This window comes from Polypterus senegalus, chromosome 4 (assembly GCF_016835505.1).
Source record: "Polypterus senegalus isolate Bchr_013 chromosome 4, ASM1683550v1, whole genome shotgun sequence".
Taxonomy (NCBI): Eukaryota; Metazoa; Chordata; class Cladistia; order Polypteriformes; family Polypteridae; genus Polypterus; species Polypterus senegalus.
In genome coordinates, this window is record NC_053157.1 from 10,655,561 (window position 1) to 10,670,504 (window position 14,944).

Sequence of the window (14,944 nt, forward strand, 5' to 3'; positions counted from 1 at the left end):
TTCAAGTCTCGTTTTTGCCCGTCACGTTTCATTGACTTGCTTGCCGAGATCCCTAGCAGAATCTTAACCAGCTGCCAATGAACAAGGAGATGCAAAGGACAAAGAAACCGTCAGCCAGCTGTCAGCTCCCTCGGTCCAAGTATGTAAAGTCTGCTCTAATAAGAAATGAGGAAAAATAAATGACGACATGCAGACAATTATGAATCTGGGCCGGGCAACAGAAAGAAGAAGTCCACAACAAGAACCAATCTGACATGGCAAGCAGAAGATTGGATAACGAGTTCCGTTTGCAGCAAGGACCAACACTTCTCACGACGCACCAGGGCCACAACAAAAACCTGCAGCCGTGCAGGACAAATGCAGACTGAGATTCACTCGTCCGTGTGACGCCTTATATCTTTCTACACTTAAATACACCGGGCAGTTCTTCGGAGATGGCCTTGCGTGTCCTTGTCTTTTTAAATACAGTTGGCCATCCTCCTTAGTCAGCCTTATATTAACCCGTAATTAAATACACCGGGCAGTTCTTCATAGATGGCCTTACTGTATCTGTCCATGTTTGTAAATATAGTTGGCCAACGGGCAGTTTTCACAGTTGATTTTTCATCCGTCTTATATTTAAATACACTTAAAAGTACTTCACGTTTTGTCTTATATGTCCGTGTTTTTAAATACAGTCGTTGGTTCTTCACAGTCAGCTTTTCATATGCCGTGTATTTTAAACACACCAGGCAGTTCTTCATAGATGGCCTTACTGTATCTGTCCCTGTATTTAAATACACGTGGCAGGTTTTTATAGAAGGCCTTATAGCTTTCTATACTTAAACACACCTGGCAGTTCTTCATAGTTGGCCTAACGTGTCCCTCCCCGTATTCAAGCACAGGATATTGCATGCACACATTTGTCAGGCCGTGGAATTTTCCAGTTAAATGGCCTTATTTTGGATGTCACAGTAAAATTACCGACATCCACAGGACTGTCCTCAGTTCCACTACAAAGGCGTTTTGCATTTTTTCTTTTCCATTCACTTGCTTGTTTGAAGTTTCCTCCACTCACTGTTAGTGACGAGCTCCTTCAGGCCAGCTCTTCTGCCACTGGGGTCCAGCCTCCTGGTCGCCATCGATGTGGATGGGCCTCCTCTCTCCACGTCTCTGATGCTTTTCCTTCCACATCCCAAAGCCATGCTGTGTTGATACTAAAGTAGTCAACTTGTGGCCTCGTGGTCACTGCTGCTGGGATATCCGGCCGCAGCCCCCCACGCCGACCCTGGACTGGTCTAAAGGAGAGACCCTCCAGGGTATTTAGATGTGTGTGCCTAGAAAACAAGCTGCTGATTTTAGGGTTAGCGAGCCTTAAGTGAGCAACATCCAGTAATTTAACTTTTAAATGTAAAGCTTATGATAAAGAAACTGGTTGGAATGAAACGCTAGCAGAGCCTCCCCTCCATTTGCACTCCTCCACAGAGGGTCCTCGCTGTTGGGGTTCAATTCCCACTGCTGGCTCTCTGGTCACCTGAGCAAACCAAAAAATTGGCTACCAAAGTGTCCCAGTGAGATGTGCTGTGCCCACCATAAGGGGGGCATGGTGAACACTGTGTGAAGGTAGATTCGGGGTCCACTCATCACACTTTTCGTAGCCATTATTTATTTATTTATTTATTTTATTTTTCCGGGGCATTCTCGTCCACGTTGATTTTTCTTTCTTCTTTTTAATTAACTGTTGTTTCTTTCTCACTTCAGACGACAGCTCTAGATAAGGAGAAGCAGATGCTGGTCAACAAGCGCTACCATGAGGGCAAGGAGCCGGGCACCAACAAGACCCTGCAGCACGGCCAGGAGGCTGCCTCCCCCGAGCCTGGCACACAGTCCACTTCGCCCCCTCCGCCGGACGTCAGTGTCGCCGCTCCACCGGCACACAGTGAGCCCTGACACGGCCAGCCTCTGCCAGCCCGGCCGTCCGTCCGTCCGTCCGTCTGTGCCACCCGACCTGCACGCCTGACACCGAGCTGGCACACATCGTCTGCTCTGCTGCGGCCTTGTTGGCGCTGATTTTCTTTTACATTTATTTTTTTCTTGTTCGTCTTGTTTCCTTTGGTTTTGTAGATATTGATTTGTATATAAGCTACGGTCTCCAGTTTGGAATTCTGCAACTGCTGTCATATAGTGCCGGACTGATAGGACTGGGAATCAATGAACCCGCCAGGGACGCACTGGGAATTCATCAAGTCGTTAGATGGGCGGGAAATAAAAAAAAAATATAATTTTACAGCGCCACCAAGTCAAAGTGGAAAGTCAGAGCCAAGGTATTTATTTGTAAAGTACTCCAGAGTCGCGTTTCTGGCTTGCGCGCCGCTTTTTAACTGTCTGCTTGAAAACGCGCAGCTTGCTGCACTGCAGGCCGCTGGCTTCGGTTTTCTGCCTGTTTTTAATCGTCTCCTCTCTATGTGTTGGGAATAAAAAAAAACACGCAGAATCTCTCTTCCACTAGGTGAGTCCTGAACCTCATTCGTGGGCACTCGTGGATGGGCCGTCGGGGCCTTTTAGCTGTTGGTTTGACTTCTTTTCAGGCTGATCCCTGTTTTCACGTGAGCTCTCATTTTATATTAGAAATAAACTGGAACGATGAAAAACAATGCAATAAACGTCCTTCTCATCCGGAAAGTGTCAAAGTCTCTCATTTTTGTCACCCTTGATTAACCAATGAACTGTTTAACAAAACCTTGAAAAGCGAGTTGATGCCCGCGGAGTGGAGAAGTAGTACAGGGTGGCACAGGAAAACGGCAAATTTTCAATTGACGTTCAATGCACGAATAAACACATTACAAAATAGGCATACAACAATGAAACGTATCGTACAGGATATGCAATTAACTCTTTGAGGGCTGAATTATTTTTCCAAAAAACTCAAGTTTTCTGTAAAGCACACAAAGCAATGGCTTCACACTTAAATCAGAAAAAAACGTCTGTTGCTATGTGCTGTTGTTGGCGCATGTTCGGCATCACTGCAGGAGGGCGATGGTAGTGGTCTCAATGTGACACAATCTGGTTTTAGCCTCTTGTCATCATAAGTGGTGGTCCTCCCAGGCGAATGCTGCTGTAGGGGACTGATCAGATGATGCCGGCACCTCACTTTCATTTTTGATATCCATCTCCAGATCACTTGCATCAAACTCGGAGTCCGACAAGTAAGAGTCCTATTCAACAAAATGACGTAAAACGTCCATGGAGTATTTTGCTTTGCACATTCGCTTTGGACTCTCGCCAGATGTCGATGCCAATTTAGAGGCTGTTTGCTCTTTGCTACTCCTGCCCGCGTAGGGAATCGAGGTTAAATCGGCAAAGCTGTGTACAGTAACTCTCCTTCTAGCAAAGAGTGTTAAGCTAAAATGTAAGGGTGAGTTTTTTCATCGTTTACAGCTGATTACCGTCCTCTACCACTGAATTTTGACAAAAATCGACATCAGCCCTGAAAGAGTTAATGATGGTAATCAATATTCACTTTATGTATCATGAAGGTGTTGTCCATTTCTCCGTACACATTCTGACAACCTGTTGTAGAAATTCTGCATTGCTTGACATAACATGTCAAGAGCAATGGCAGTAATTTCCTCTTCAATTCTCCTTTTTAGATCAGCAATGGCTGCAGGACATGTGCGGTACACTTGCCATTTAAGAACAAAAATCACAAACAGTGAGAACTGAGGATCTCGGAGGCCATGGAATGTCATTGTTACATTGTTGGAGCACCTTCCAAACAATCGTCAAATAACTGCCATCGATTGTCAGGCAGCATGTGAAGTGGCTCTACCTGGAGGACTTCTTTTTTTTACGGTTGCTTCGAAATTATGCACCCATGTTGTAATCGCATGAGCAGACAGGACACAATCGTGATGTCTTGACTGGTAATGATGCTGAAATTCCCTTTGCGCAGCAGTCACACTATCGTCATTCTTATAAAATGCTCTCACAGTGAATGCTCGTTGCGCACCACTCCACTGCTCCATTATAACTAATGGCAAGGGGTTCTAAATGAAGTCGTGTTGGTCCCAAACAACTGCCAATGTTCCAGGTTCGCCAACTCCCAGTTCCAAAATTTCCTGCTTCCCTGCACCACCCTGTATATTGGTAGCAGTTTTCAAGAATAAGGGAGATGCACAGAGCTGCAGTAACTACATGGGTGTAAAGTTGATCAGCCACAACCTGAAGATTGGGGAAAGAGTGATGGATGCTGGGCTGAGAGGAGGGTGTGGTGATCTGTGAGCAGGAAGCAATATGGTTTCATGCCATGAAGAAGAACTACAGATGTGATGTTTGCTTTAAGAGTGTGGATGGAGTAGAGAGAAGATCAGAAGGAACTGCATTACGTGTTCGTGAATTTAGAGAAAGCGTATTATAGGGTGCCAAGAGAGGGGTTCTGGAACTGTATGAGGAAGTTGGGAGTAGCAGAGAAGTATATGAGGGTGGAGCAGGACATGTGTGAGGACGGTGTGACTGCTGTGAGAAAAACAGCCTGGTACAAGGTGAGAGTGGGATTACATCAAGGATCAGCTCTGAGCTCTGTCCTATCTGCAGTGGTGATGAAGACAGACAGGAGTCTCTGTAGACGGTGATGTGCACAGATGACACTGTGGTCTGCAGTGAGAGCAGACAGCGGGTTGAGATGACCCTGGAGAGGTGGAGGTACCCACTGGAGAGAAAGTGAATGAGAGTTAGTAGGAGTGAGACAGAGTCCACGTGTGTTAATGAGAGGGAAGGTGCTGGTCCAATGAATCCCATTTCCTGTTTCCTCATATAAATGGCCGGGTAAATGGGCCTGGGGAAGAGATGGTAGCAGAATGCACAGTATAACAATGATGAGCCAGTGATTCTTTAGGCAATGTTTTTCTGGGAAATCATGGTTCCTGGGATTCATGTGGACATTAATTTGACACGTACCTCCTTCCTATATATCATTGTAGACCAGGTACAACTCTTCATGGCAATGATATTCCCCGATGATGTCTTTCAATAGAGTAATATGTCCTGCAAGGAGCAGAGGAGGTGAAGGTAGACAAATTTAAATACTTGGGTGTAACAGTCCAAAGTGCGACAGAGTGGTGAAGAAGAGCGGCAGGAGCGATTTGTGATAGCAGAGTACCTGCAAGAGTGAAAGAGAAGGTCTCCAAGACAGTAGCAAGACCAGCTGTGTGGTATGGTTTGGAGAGGGTGGCACTGACAAGAAAGCAGGAGGTAGAGCTAGAAGTGGCGAAGTGGAAGATGCTACGACGGAGTAATGAGGGTAGACAGGATTAGGAGTGAGGATATTAGAGGGACAACACAGTTTCGTGACCAATTGAGATGGTTTGGTCACATGCAGAGGAGAGATGACGGATACATCAGGAAAACAGTGTTGAGGATGGGGATAGATGGAGATGGATGATTCGCTGAGGCGGCACCTAAATGGGAGCAACTGAAAGAAGGTTAACCAAATCCACTTTTGGTTTCAGTCTGCTGGAATGAATACCAGATGTGGAGGAACTGGTGGGGGTCTCTCTTGTCAGACAGGCCATCCTCTTCCTCACAGTCTTCTTCAGTGATGAAATTTGCCCATTTTCAGATCACATTTCACTGAAGCTTATCCTGGCAGGACCCCAAAACATACTGGAGGGTCAGAATTTCAGTACTGAGACCCCTTCACTTTCTGTACACATTTTTGTGTTGAACATTTAACATTAAATGGATTCATTTGCTCCTCGATCGCCAGTCACTAACCCATAATGACAAAGTGAATGTTTTCAGAAAGGTTTGGAAATGTATTAAAATATGTCTCCTTTGTTGAAGTATTCAGTGGCACTCCAGTCTGTGCTCAGCTGCCTCCTGCTTGCTTTAATTCTCCTTGAGATGTGTGAAGAACTTGATTGGGCTCCTCCTGTGGCAAACTGAATTGTATATACACTCACCTAAAGGATTATTAGGAACACCTGTTCAATTTCTCATTAATGCAATTATCTAATCAACCAATCACATGGCAGTTGCTTCAATGCATTTAGGGCTGTGGTCCTGGTCAAGACAATCTCCTGAACTCCAAACTGAATGTCAGAATGGCAAAGAAAGGTGATTTAAGCAATTCTGAGCGTGGCATGGTTGTTGGTGCCAGACGGGCCGGTCTGAGTATTTCACAATCTGCTCAGTTACTGGGATTTTCACGCACAACCATTTCTAGGGTTTACAAAGAATGGTGTGAAAAGGGAAAAACATCCAGTATGCGGCAGTCCTGTGGGCGAAAATGCCTTGTTGATGCTAGAGGTCAGAGGAGAATGGGCCGACTGATTCAAGCTGATAGAAGAGCAACTTTGACTGAAATAACCACTCGTTACAACCGAGGTCTGCAGCAAAGCATTTGTGAAGCCACAACACGCACAACCTTGAGGCGGATGGGCTACAACAGCAGAAGACCCCACCGGGTACCACTAATCTCCACTACAAGTAGGAAAAAGAGGCTACAATTTGCATGAGCTCACCAAAATTGGACAGTTGAAGACTGGAAAAATGTTGTCTGGTCTGATGAGTCTCGATTTCTGTTGAGACATTCAAGTGGTAGAGTCAGAATTTGGTGTAAACAAAATGAGAACATGGATCCATCATGCCTTGTTACCACTGTGCAGGCTGGTGGTGGTGGTGTAATGGTGTGGGGGATGTTTTCTTGGCACACTTTAGGCCCCTTTGTGCCAATTGGGCATCGTTTAAATGCCACGGGCTACCTGAGCATTGTTTCTGACCATGTCCATCCCTTCATGACCACCATGTACCCATCCTCTGATGGCTACTTCCAGCAGGATAATGCACCATGTCACAAAGCTCGAATCATTTCAAATTGGTTTCTTGAACATGACGATGAGTTCACTGTACTAAAATGGCCCCCACAGTCACCAGATCTCAACCCAATAGAGCATCTTTGGGATGTGGTGGAACGGGAGCTTCGTGCCCTGGATGTGCATCCCACAAATCTCCATCAACTGCAAGATGCTATCCTATCAATATGGGCCAACATTTCTAAAGAATGCTTTCAGCACCTTGTTGAATCAATGCCACGTAGAATTAAGGCAGTTCTGAAGGCGAAAGGGGGTCAAACACCGTATTAGTATGGTGTTCCTAATAATACTTTAGGTGAGTGTAGAAGGTCCCACAATTCACATGGCATGTCGGGGGCAAAAACCAAACCATGAAGTCCAATGAGCTTTCTGTGGACCTCCAAGATCAGATTAGGGTGAGGCACAGGTCAGGGCAAGGGGATCATAACCCAGACCTGACAATTACAGCGAAACCTCCATATTTCTCTGGAGCTGCAAGTTATGGAAGGAGTCGCCTGAATTAAAGATACAAACTCATTTGGTGTTTGCCAAGTTTCACTTAAACATAACAGATCAAGGTCACAGTCTGTAATGAATTCTGAACCCCACACCATCACACTTGCCATTGATAGACCTTGCGTTAAACAAGACGATGTTAGCGGCTGAGAGTTTGTTGAGCGCAGATCTTTGTGGGACTCTGGGACAATCTACCAAGTCATGGAGTTATTGGAGAAACTTTGACAATCTTTAAGAAGGATCAGGATGAGATGCTGGGACAGCTGAGTTATTACAGCTAAACAAATGAGCTCGATGGACTGAATGGCCTCCTCTCATTTGTCAAATTTCTGGTGTTCTTATCTAACAAGGCAATGACTCAATAACAAAATCAGCAAATATTGTCATCACCAATCATAATCGATCACATCGGCCATTTCTTCAAGCTCTGTCTCGGAGTGTGGGGCAGCCTGGGAGTGCAGTCAATGAAATGACAACCTTGAAGAAGAATCAGCAGATGTTAGGACACCTTAGTTATTAGCGAAACAAATGGGCTCAATGGACTAAATGGTCTCCTCTCGTTTGTCACATTTCTGGTGTTCTTGTGTAACAAGGCATCAACTTAATAACAAAATCAGCAAATATTGTCATCACCAATCATAATCGATCATGTCGGCCATTTCTTCAAGCTCTGTCTCGGAGTGTGGGACAGCCTGGGAGTGCAGTCAATGAAATGACAACCTTGAAGGAGGATCAGGGTGAGATGTTGGGGCAGCTGAGCTATTAGCGAAACAAATGGGCTTAATGGACCAAATGGTCTCCTCTTGTTTGTCACATTTCTTGTGTTCTTATCCATATCTAGAGTTTATTTCAATATAGTGCAGACTTGATACACTGACAACCCTATTTTCAGAAACCTTGAGTAGGAAGGTGTACTTCCCATCGAACCCTGGCGATGTGTAAATATAACACCTAAGTCTTAGGACATCTTAGGACATTCCAGTCTGACCAGTTGCTTTGGACAAATTGTTTGATTTATCGCAAGAGCATTTCAGCATTGATAGAGATGGATGATCCGCTGTGGTGACACCTAAATGGGAGCAGCCAAAAGAAGAAGATTTCTGCATAGCGGAAAGCCAATATGGAAGAGCAGCCCAGCAGAGAAAAGAAGATGACATGGGTTGAACAGGTGAGGAGTGACAAGAGAGCAGCAAGAGCCCAAAAGAAACACAAACCAATGGCAGTGGAGGTTCGCTTGATTAAAAACATATGAAGTATTATTAAGATGAACCTGTGGAGGTTCCGCGGGCAATCGCAGGTGAAATCGCTGTGGCGCCTCAAGATCCCGAGGAAGGACGGGCAAATGGCAAAGAGGCAATGATCCACACAAACGTCTTGGAACACAGCATGAAAAATAATCAAAGTAACCGAAACGGGACAACGGCGAAAGACTCACAGGTGAGTGCGGCCATTGGTTCACTTCTCCAGTTGCAGGATGTATGGATGGCGCCGATCAGAAGATAGGCAATGTCGGTCCTGGAGAGCCGTTTTCATTCCAAACCAATTGCTTAATTAGAAACCAATCCTTGCCAGTCTTGGACCTTTTTTAATTTTATGGCTTGTTAGTCGTTCTTAGTTTGTTCCTTTCCATAGATGTCATTAAAATGATCTGAAGCCTAAAACATATCATTTTCAGTTTGTCACATTTTCTATGAAGTTTTTTATTAAATCCAACAGTGCATGATGAACACACAGAGATGTAAATGGTAACAAGCTAGATGGAGAACTGCTGGCTGCTTTGTCCTTTACATCTTATTGCTAATAAGCAGCCATTAAACACAGTCAATGCAACTGTTTAAGATTAAAATAAGCAATTAAAACCATACAAGCTCTATACAGAACTTTTTTCTGCACTGATGGAGCTGCTTTTAATCTCATTGTAGATGCGTATAGTGACAATAAAAGGCATTCTATTCTAGAAACAGTTTCATACTGTACTCACCATTTAATTTGACATCTTTGGGCTGCAGTAAGGGAGGAGATATTTCCACACAATGTCCATCTTCGTTTCGATTGCGATCGCTTACTTTTACCTTCTCTTCCTTCCTTAGCAATTATGTGTCTTGCTTGCATGGTCTTAATGAATTATATATATAGGTAAATCACTGCAATGACGGAAATTACATCCACAAACACATGTATCTGGGCTCCGACTGACGCTACTAACGCTCTCGGGTTGTTTGTTTACAATCGCGCAAGCGGATACACGTGACCGCATTCGTTTCGTAACGCAAGATGTTGATCGTAAATCAAAACAAAAAATTTCATTTTAAACTTCTCGATAATTTATTATAAATTTTATTAATAAAATTAACAACTAAAACACTTTTTTGAATAAATTCTTTATTTAATTTAAAGTACCGGCATGCAAAGTTACTTCTTCATCTGAAAGATGGCTCTGTGGTTTTGTCATTATTTACTTCCGTATTCATCGGCAAAACCGGCATTGCGCTGGAAATCTTGAATCTGAAACGATACTCGTTGTATAAACCGACCCCCAAACTCCAAGCCAAAAATCTAGGACGAAATTCTTGGCTTATATAACGGGATCTACGGTAAGCAATAAGTGCTTCATCAGCAATAATTGACTTCTCATTAAGAAACCTGCAGCCACTGCAGCCCTCCAGGACCGACATCGCCCACCCCAGTGGCGGATTAAAGAAAACAGAACATTCCCAGGTCAAGTCTTGATCTCCACGATACCAGGAAAAATATTCACAAATCAGCCGTGCAAAGAAGAGCATTTCATCCAGTGAGCTACACGCAGAGTCACGTCAACAGTCCCCAAGGCCACAAACCCAGCAGCCAAGACATAATCTGTCAAAATAAAAATCCAAACTAAAAGAGAAAAAAGTAACGACTGACATCCAAGTACAAAACTCACAGTAAGAGAAGGTGAAAAGTAGGGCAGAAAGTGCAAATTTCAGCACAAATTTTCAACGAGAAAGTGGAGCGAAAGCTAACGGCCTAAGAAGCTCTGCCACCTTATGACTGAAACGTTTGCAAATGCCATTTACTCATTTTATTTACACTACTGGTCAAAAGTTCTACATTTTTAGAGTATTTATGGAAGTGAATGCAGTTTAATGTCGTAATGCTTCATGAAATCAAGGCACAGAGCAAATTAAAAATAAATAAAGGAACCTTTAGGAGTACAAAATTGCATTCAAACTTTTGAGTCATCAAAGCAGCCACCTGCTGCTGATATAAGAGCCAAACACACACGTGGCCTTAGTTCTAGAAGGGAAATCAAAGATTGGTCAGAAATATTTTCCCAAAACTGTTAGAGGTGGGGCGACATGGTGGCACAGTGGGTAGCGCTGCCGCCTCGCAGTTAGGAGACCTGGGTTCGCTTCCCAGCTCCTCCCTGCGTGGAGTTTGCATGTTCTCCCCGTGTCTGCGTGGGTTTCCTCCCACAGTCCAAAGACATGCAGGTTAGGTGTATTGGCGATTCTAAATTGACCCTAGTGTGTGCTTGGTGTGTGTGCCCTGCGGTGGGCTGGCACCCTGCCCGGGGTTTGTTTCCTGCCTTGTACCCTGTGTTGGTTGGGATTGGCTCCAGCAGACGCCCGTCACCCTGTAGTTAGGATATAGCAGGTTGGATAATGGATATAATTATTATAGGGCGGCACGGTGGCGCAGTGGGTAGTGCTGCTGCCTCGCAGTTAGGAGACCTGGGTTCACTTCCCAGGTCCTCCCTGCGTGGAGTTTGCATGTTCTCCCCGTGTCTGCATGGGGTTTCCTCCCAAAGGCATGCAGGTTAGGTGTATTGGCGATTCTAAATTGTCCCTAATGTGTGCTTGGTGTGTGTGTGTGTGTGTGTGTGTGTGTGTGCCCTGCGGTGGGCTGGCGCCCTGCCTAGGGTTTGTTTCCTGCCTTGCGCCCTGTGCTGGCTGAGATTGGCTCCTGCAGACCCCCGTGACCCTGTAGTTAGGATATAGCGGGTTGTATAATGGATGGATAGATGTTACTGAGGTTCCCCAAAATGTGTTGCACTTGCTTTCCTTTCACCTTTCTGTCCAGTTCATCCCAAACGAACCCAATGAGGTTTAAGTCTCCATGTTTTGAAGAGCGCCTTCTTGTTCTTTTCTTTTAATGTAGTTGTGACACAGCCTGGAGGAGTGTGTTTTGGGTCATTGTCTTGCTGTAGGGTGAACCCCAGACCTACCAGAGGCAGACAGGAAGGTATCGCGTGGTGCTGCAAAATGCTATGGTAACCCTTTGGATTGAGAATGCCAGTCACAGACTCTGCCTCCAGCAAAAGAACCCCAGACCATCACACTTCCTCCTCCATGTTTGATAGTTGGTGTCACTCACTGAGGAATCATCGCCATCATCAACTCGATGGCGTACAAACACCCTGCAGTCAGTCTATGAGAGTTTTGTCCAGTCTGCAGTAGTCCTCAGCTGGTATTTCAAGGCCCTATTTTGTCCTTTAAGGAATGGCTTTCTTCCTGCCACTCGCCCTGTCAAGCCTGCAGCACAAAGTCTCCTCTTCACAGTATAAACTGGCACTTGCTTATTTCGAATGCTTGAAGCTGTTGTGCTGTGAGGTGCCTGTGATCACACAAGCTGGGGACCCTCAGAAACGTGTCTTCTGATTGGCTTGTGTCTTTTTCTCTGCCAGAACTTTTCCTATTAGAGTTTCTTCCAGTTTCCAGTTGCCTTTTAGGACACCATTGGCCTCATTGACACTTTGATTCCTCTTGCAATTTCTCTAAATAAAAGGCCTTCACTTCTTAGGGTAATAAAGCTCTGACTAATTTAATTTGTTAATTGCCGCTTTCTTGCCATTATCACTGTTTTCCAAGTCGTACTTCAGAGGGTGTAGTGACACAGTCTGTTCCACCCATTGATCCGAGGTCCAGTTTTAATGTTTCAGTTGCCCCCATTGTAGGTGCTTTCGAGAGTAGATGAGGGTTAGCATGGGCCTGCTATGGAGTCCCACATGCAGCAGGGTGACGCACAGTGACACATTACTCCAGTAACCATCATTAAAACTATGTGTGATTTGTGCCACAGTAGCACTTCAGTTGATGCATCCAAGACAGAATAGCCTTTGGTGTGACTTCTCACGTCCATGAGTCCTGGACGCCCACCACCCTTTTAGCCATTTGTGGTTTTTCCCTCTTTCGACCACTGTTTCCACAACTGACTGTGTGTACCCGATAAGCCTTGCCATTCTGGAAATACTCTGACCTAGTCGTCTGGCCATAATGATGTGGTTCTGTGCATCCTGGCTCCTGGTCTTTGGTTACAACTTCAAATTGTTTTGGTCTGTGCAGGGCTTGCATGTCCTCCCAGTGTGTCAGTGAGATTTCCTCCTCAAATTTTAGTCTCCTCTCACAATCTTAAAATGTGCTATTGGAAGGTAAAAAAATGGAAAATGAATTGAGCAAAGATGAGAGAAGCTGTTGAAGAAAACCTGCTACGTTTTAACAAGAGAGCCATAATATTGATTGGCCTTCCTGAATGATGAGAAGTAAAAGCACAAAAAAGTAACATGTGGTTGAGGGGCTCACCCTAAATCCAGTTATAAAGATCCATAGTATGATAAGAGGTGGGCTGTCCATTATTGCTCCCTGTGAAACGTCAAGTGCAACAGGTTCATCATGGAAGCTGCCAACCACAAATCAGCAAGTCCAGTTTTAGATTTAGTACTGACACTCTTGGCAGAAAATAAATCTCATTTCTATATATAGTGAAAAGAAAAAAAAAAGACTATATTCATAAAAATTAAACTCCAAGGCACTGACATGGCATTCAAGAGGCAGGATGGCAGGGTCAAGGAAACAAAGAGCAGGGAAAGGTCTGGCAACAAATCACCTGTGGGCAGGGGACACTAGGGGGCAGCAGAGAGACTGCACCACACAAGCAATAAGATGGCACCTCTGTAACCCAAACTGAAACTGCAAGGGCCACTAGGGGGTGCAACAGTGGCAAGCATGGCACCACAAATATGAAACCCACAGGAGTACCAAAGTGATGGACAGAGATTGTGACACCCTGAGGAAAAACATGCACTCTGACCCCTGGATGTCAAAAGGCAAGTGGCTTAGCAGGTAATTACTACAAGATTGGGATAGAGGGCATGGAAAAACGATTTTCATTATTTAATTTATTGCTTTGTTTAACTGAAAATGAAGCTTGCTTTAAAAGGAAATTGCTTACCTCTTTAGCCTTCAACTTCAAAATAATCTCCAGGTGAGAGGAGGATCTAGGGATATATGCTCCTGACCAGTCTTCCTTCAACCTGGGTATGGTTCCCTTATGAAACTTTGATGAACTGAGAGGTCCTCTCAACCTCTGAAGCTTAGACCAGACGTGATCCAATAACACCAAGTTGTCACAGAACAAAAGTTGCATTCTGAGGTCTTCACATGTAAGGAAGTGCGTAACATCCTAGCAGTATCAGGGACTACTAAGGAGGTACTGAGGGATTTGGAAATTGTAGAGGGAGAAGAGCCGCTGAGATTAAATTGGCTGAAATCAAACAAACCACCAGGCCCAGATAATATTTACCCTCGAGTTCTTAAGGGGGTTAGCGAGTACAAATATAAAACATTGACGCACATTTATAGCAAGTCATTCTGTACTGGGGAAGGACCGAAAAATGTAAAATAATATCACATTATATAAAAAGGATGGCTGGGCAGATCCAAACAAGAGGCCAGTAAGCTTAACATGCGCCGCTGGAAAATTAATGGAAGGAAATATTAAGGATAAGATTGAGAAACTCATGGCAAGAACAGGAGTGTAAGTGAGCCATCAGCAAGGGTTCAGATGAGGGAGGTTATGTTTTACTAACATGCTGGAATTCTATGAGGAAGCAACAAAACATATGATGCATAGAATAAATAATATTTATCTGGACTTTCAAAAAGCATTTGATAAGGTGCCACATGGCAGGCTGGGCATCAGACTAAAAGAAGTGGCAGTCCACAGTGTAGTATGTAAGTGGGTGAAGAATTGGCTCAGACACAGGACACTGAGGGTGATGGTGTGAGGAACCTCATCAGAATTGTGTGATGTTAAGAGGGGTGTCCAGCAGGGGTCGGTGTTGGGGCCACTGCTATTTCATATATAGTATATAAACGCCTACGTGTGGAAGTTTGTGTGTGTATTTCTGGCCCGGAAGTGCGACACTACAGCATGAAGCTCAAAGAAAGCAAAGTGAAACAGCCGAGAATGTCGCTTAGCTGCTAATACACACAAGATGAGCGCATGGGCAAAACGAAACCTCTGAGGAGCGAGAACCTCGCTCAGTTGCTAATGCACAACCAATGCAATTGATTGATTGAAGTGCCAGAATCCATGGTTTCTAGGAGCCTGGGCTTTTTACAGCTAGTATAAATATATATATATATATGTATGGATATATAATATTTTGGATTGAAATATAAATAACAAGCTGGTTAAGTTTGAAGATGATACCAAGCCTGCTGGATTGGCAGATAATAATTGTTAATCCATTGAGTCATCACAGAGGGCAGATGAAGTTTAATGTCAGTAAAGTATTACATGTAGGAAGTAAAAATATGAGGTCTGAATAAAAGTCT

The 14,944-nt window shown here is 44.4% G+C and overlaps 1 protein-coding gene across 5 annotated transcripts in view; it reads left to right on the plus strand.

Moving 5' to 3' along the window:
* Positions 1 to 2,661, plus strand: part of dclk2a (doublecortin-like kinase 2a) — a 179,412-nt gene extending 176,751 nt beyond the window's left edge. For 3 of the 5 annotated variants that reach the window (XM_039750232.1, XM_039750234.1, XM_039750233.1), the window contains one exon: positions 1,741 to 2,661. In XM_039750232.1, the coding sequence (XP_039606166.1) occupies positions 1,741 to 1,929 (189 nt within the window). In that variant the 3' untranslated portion in view covers positions 1,930 to 2,661. The remainder of the gene's footprint in view (positions 1 to 1,740) is intronic. The other 2 variants (XM_039750235.1, XM_039750236.1) reach the window with 1 other exon arrangement.
* The last annotated feature ends 12,283 nt before the right edge of the window (positions 2,662 to 14,944 follow it).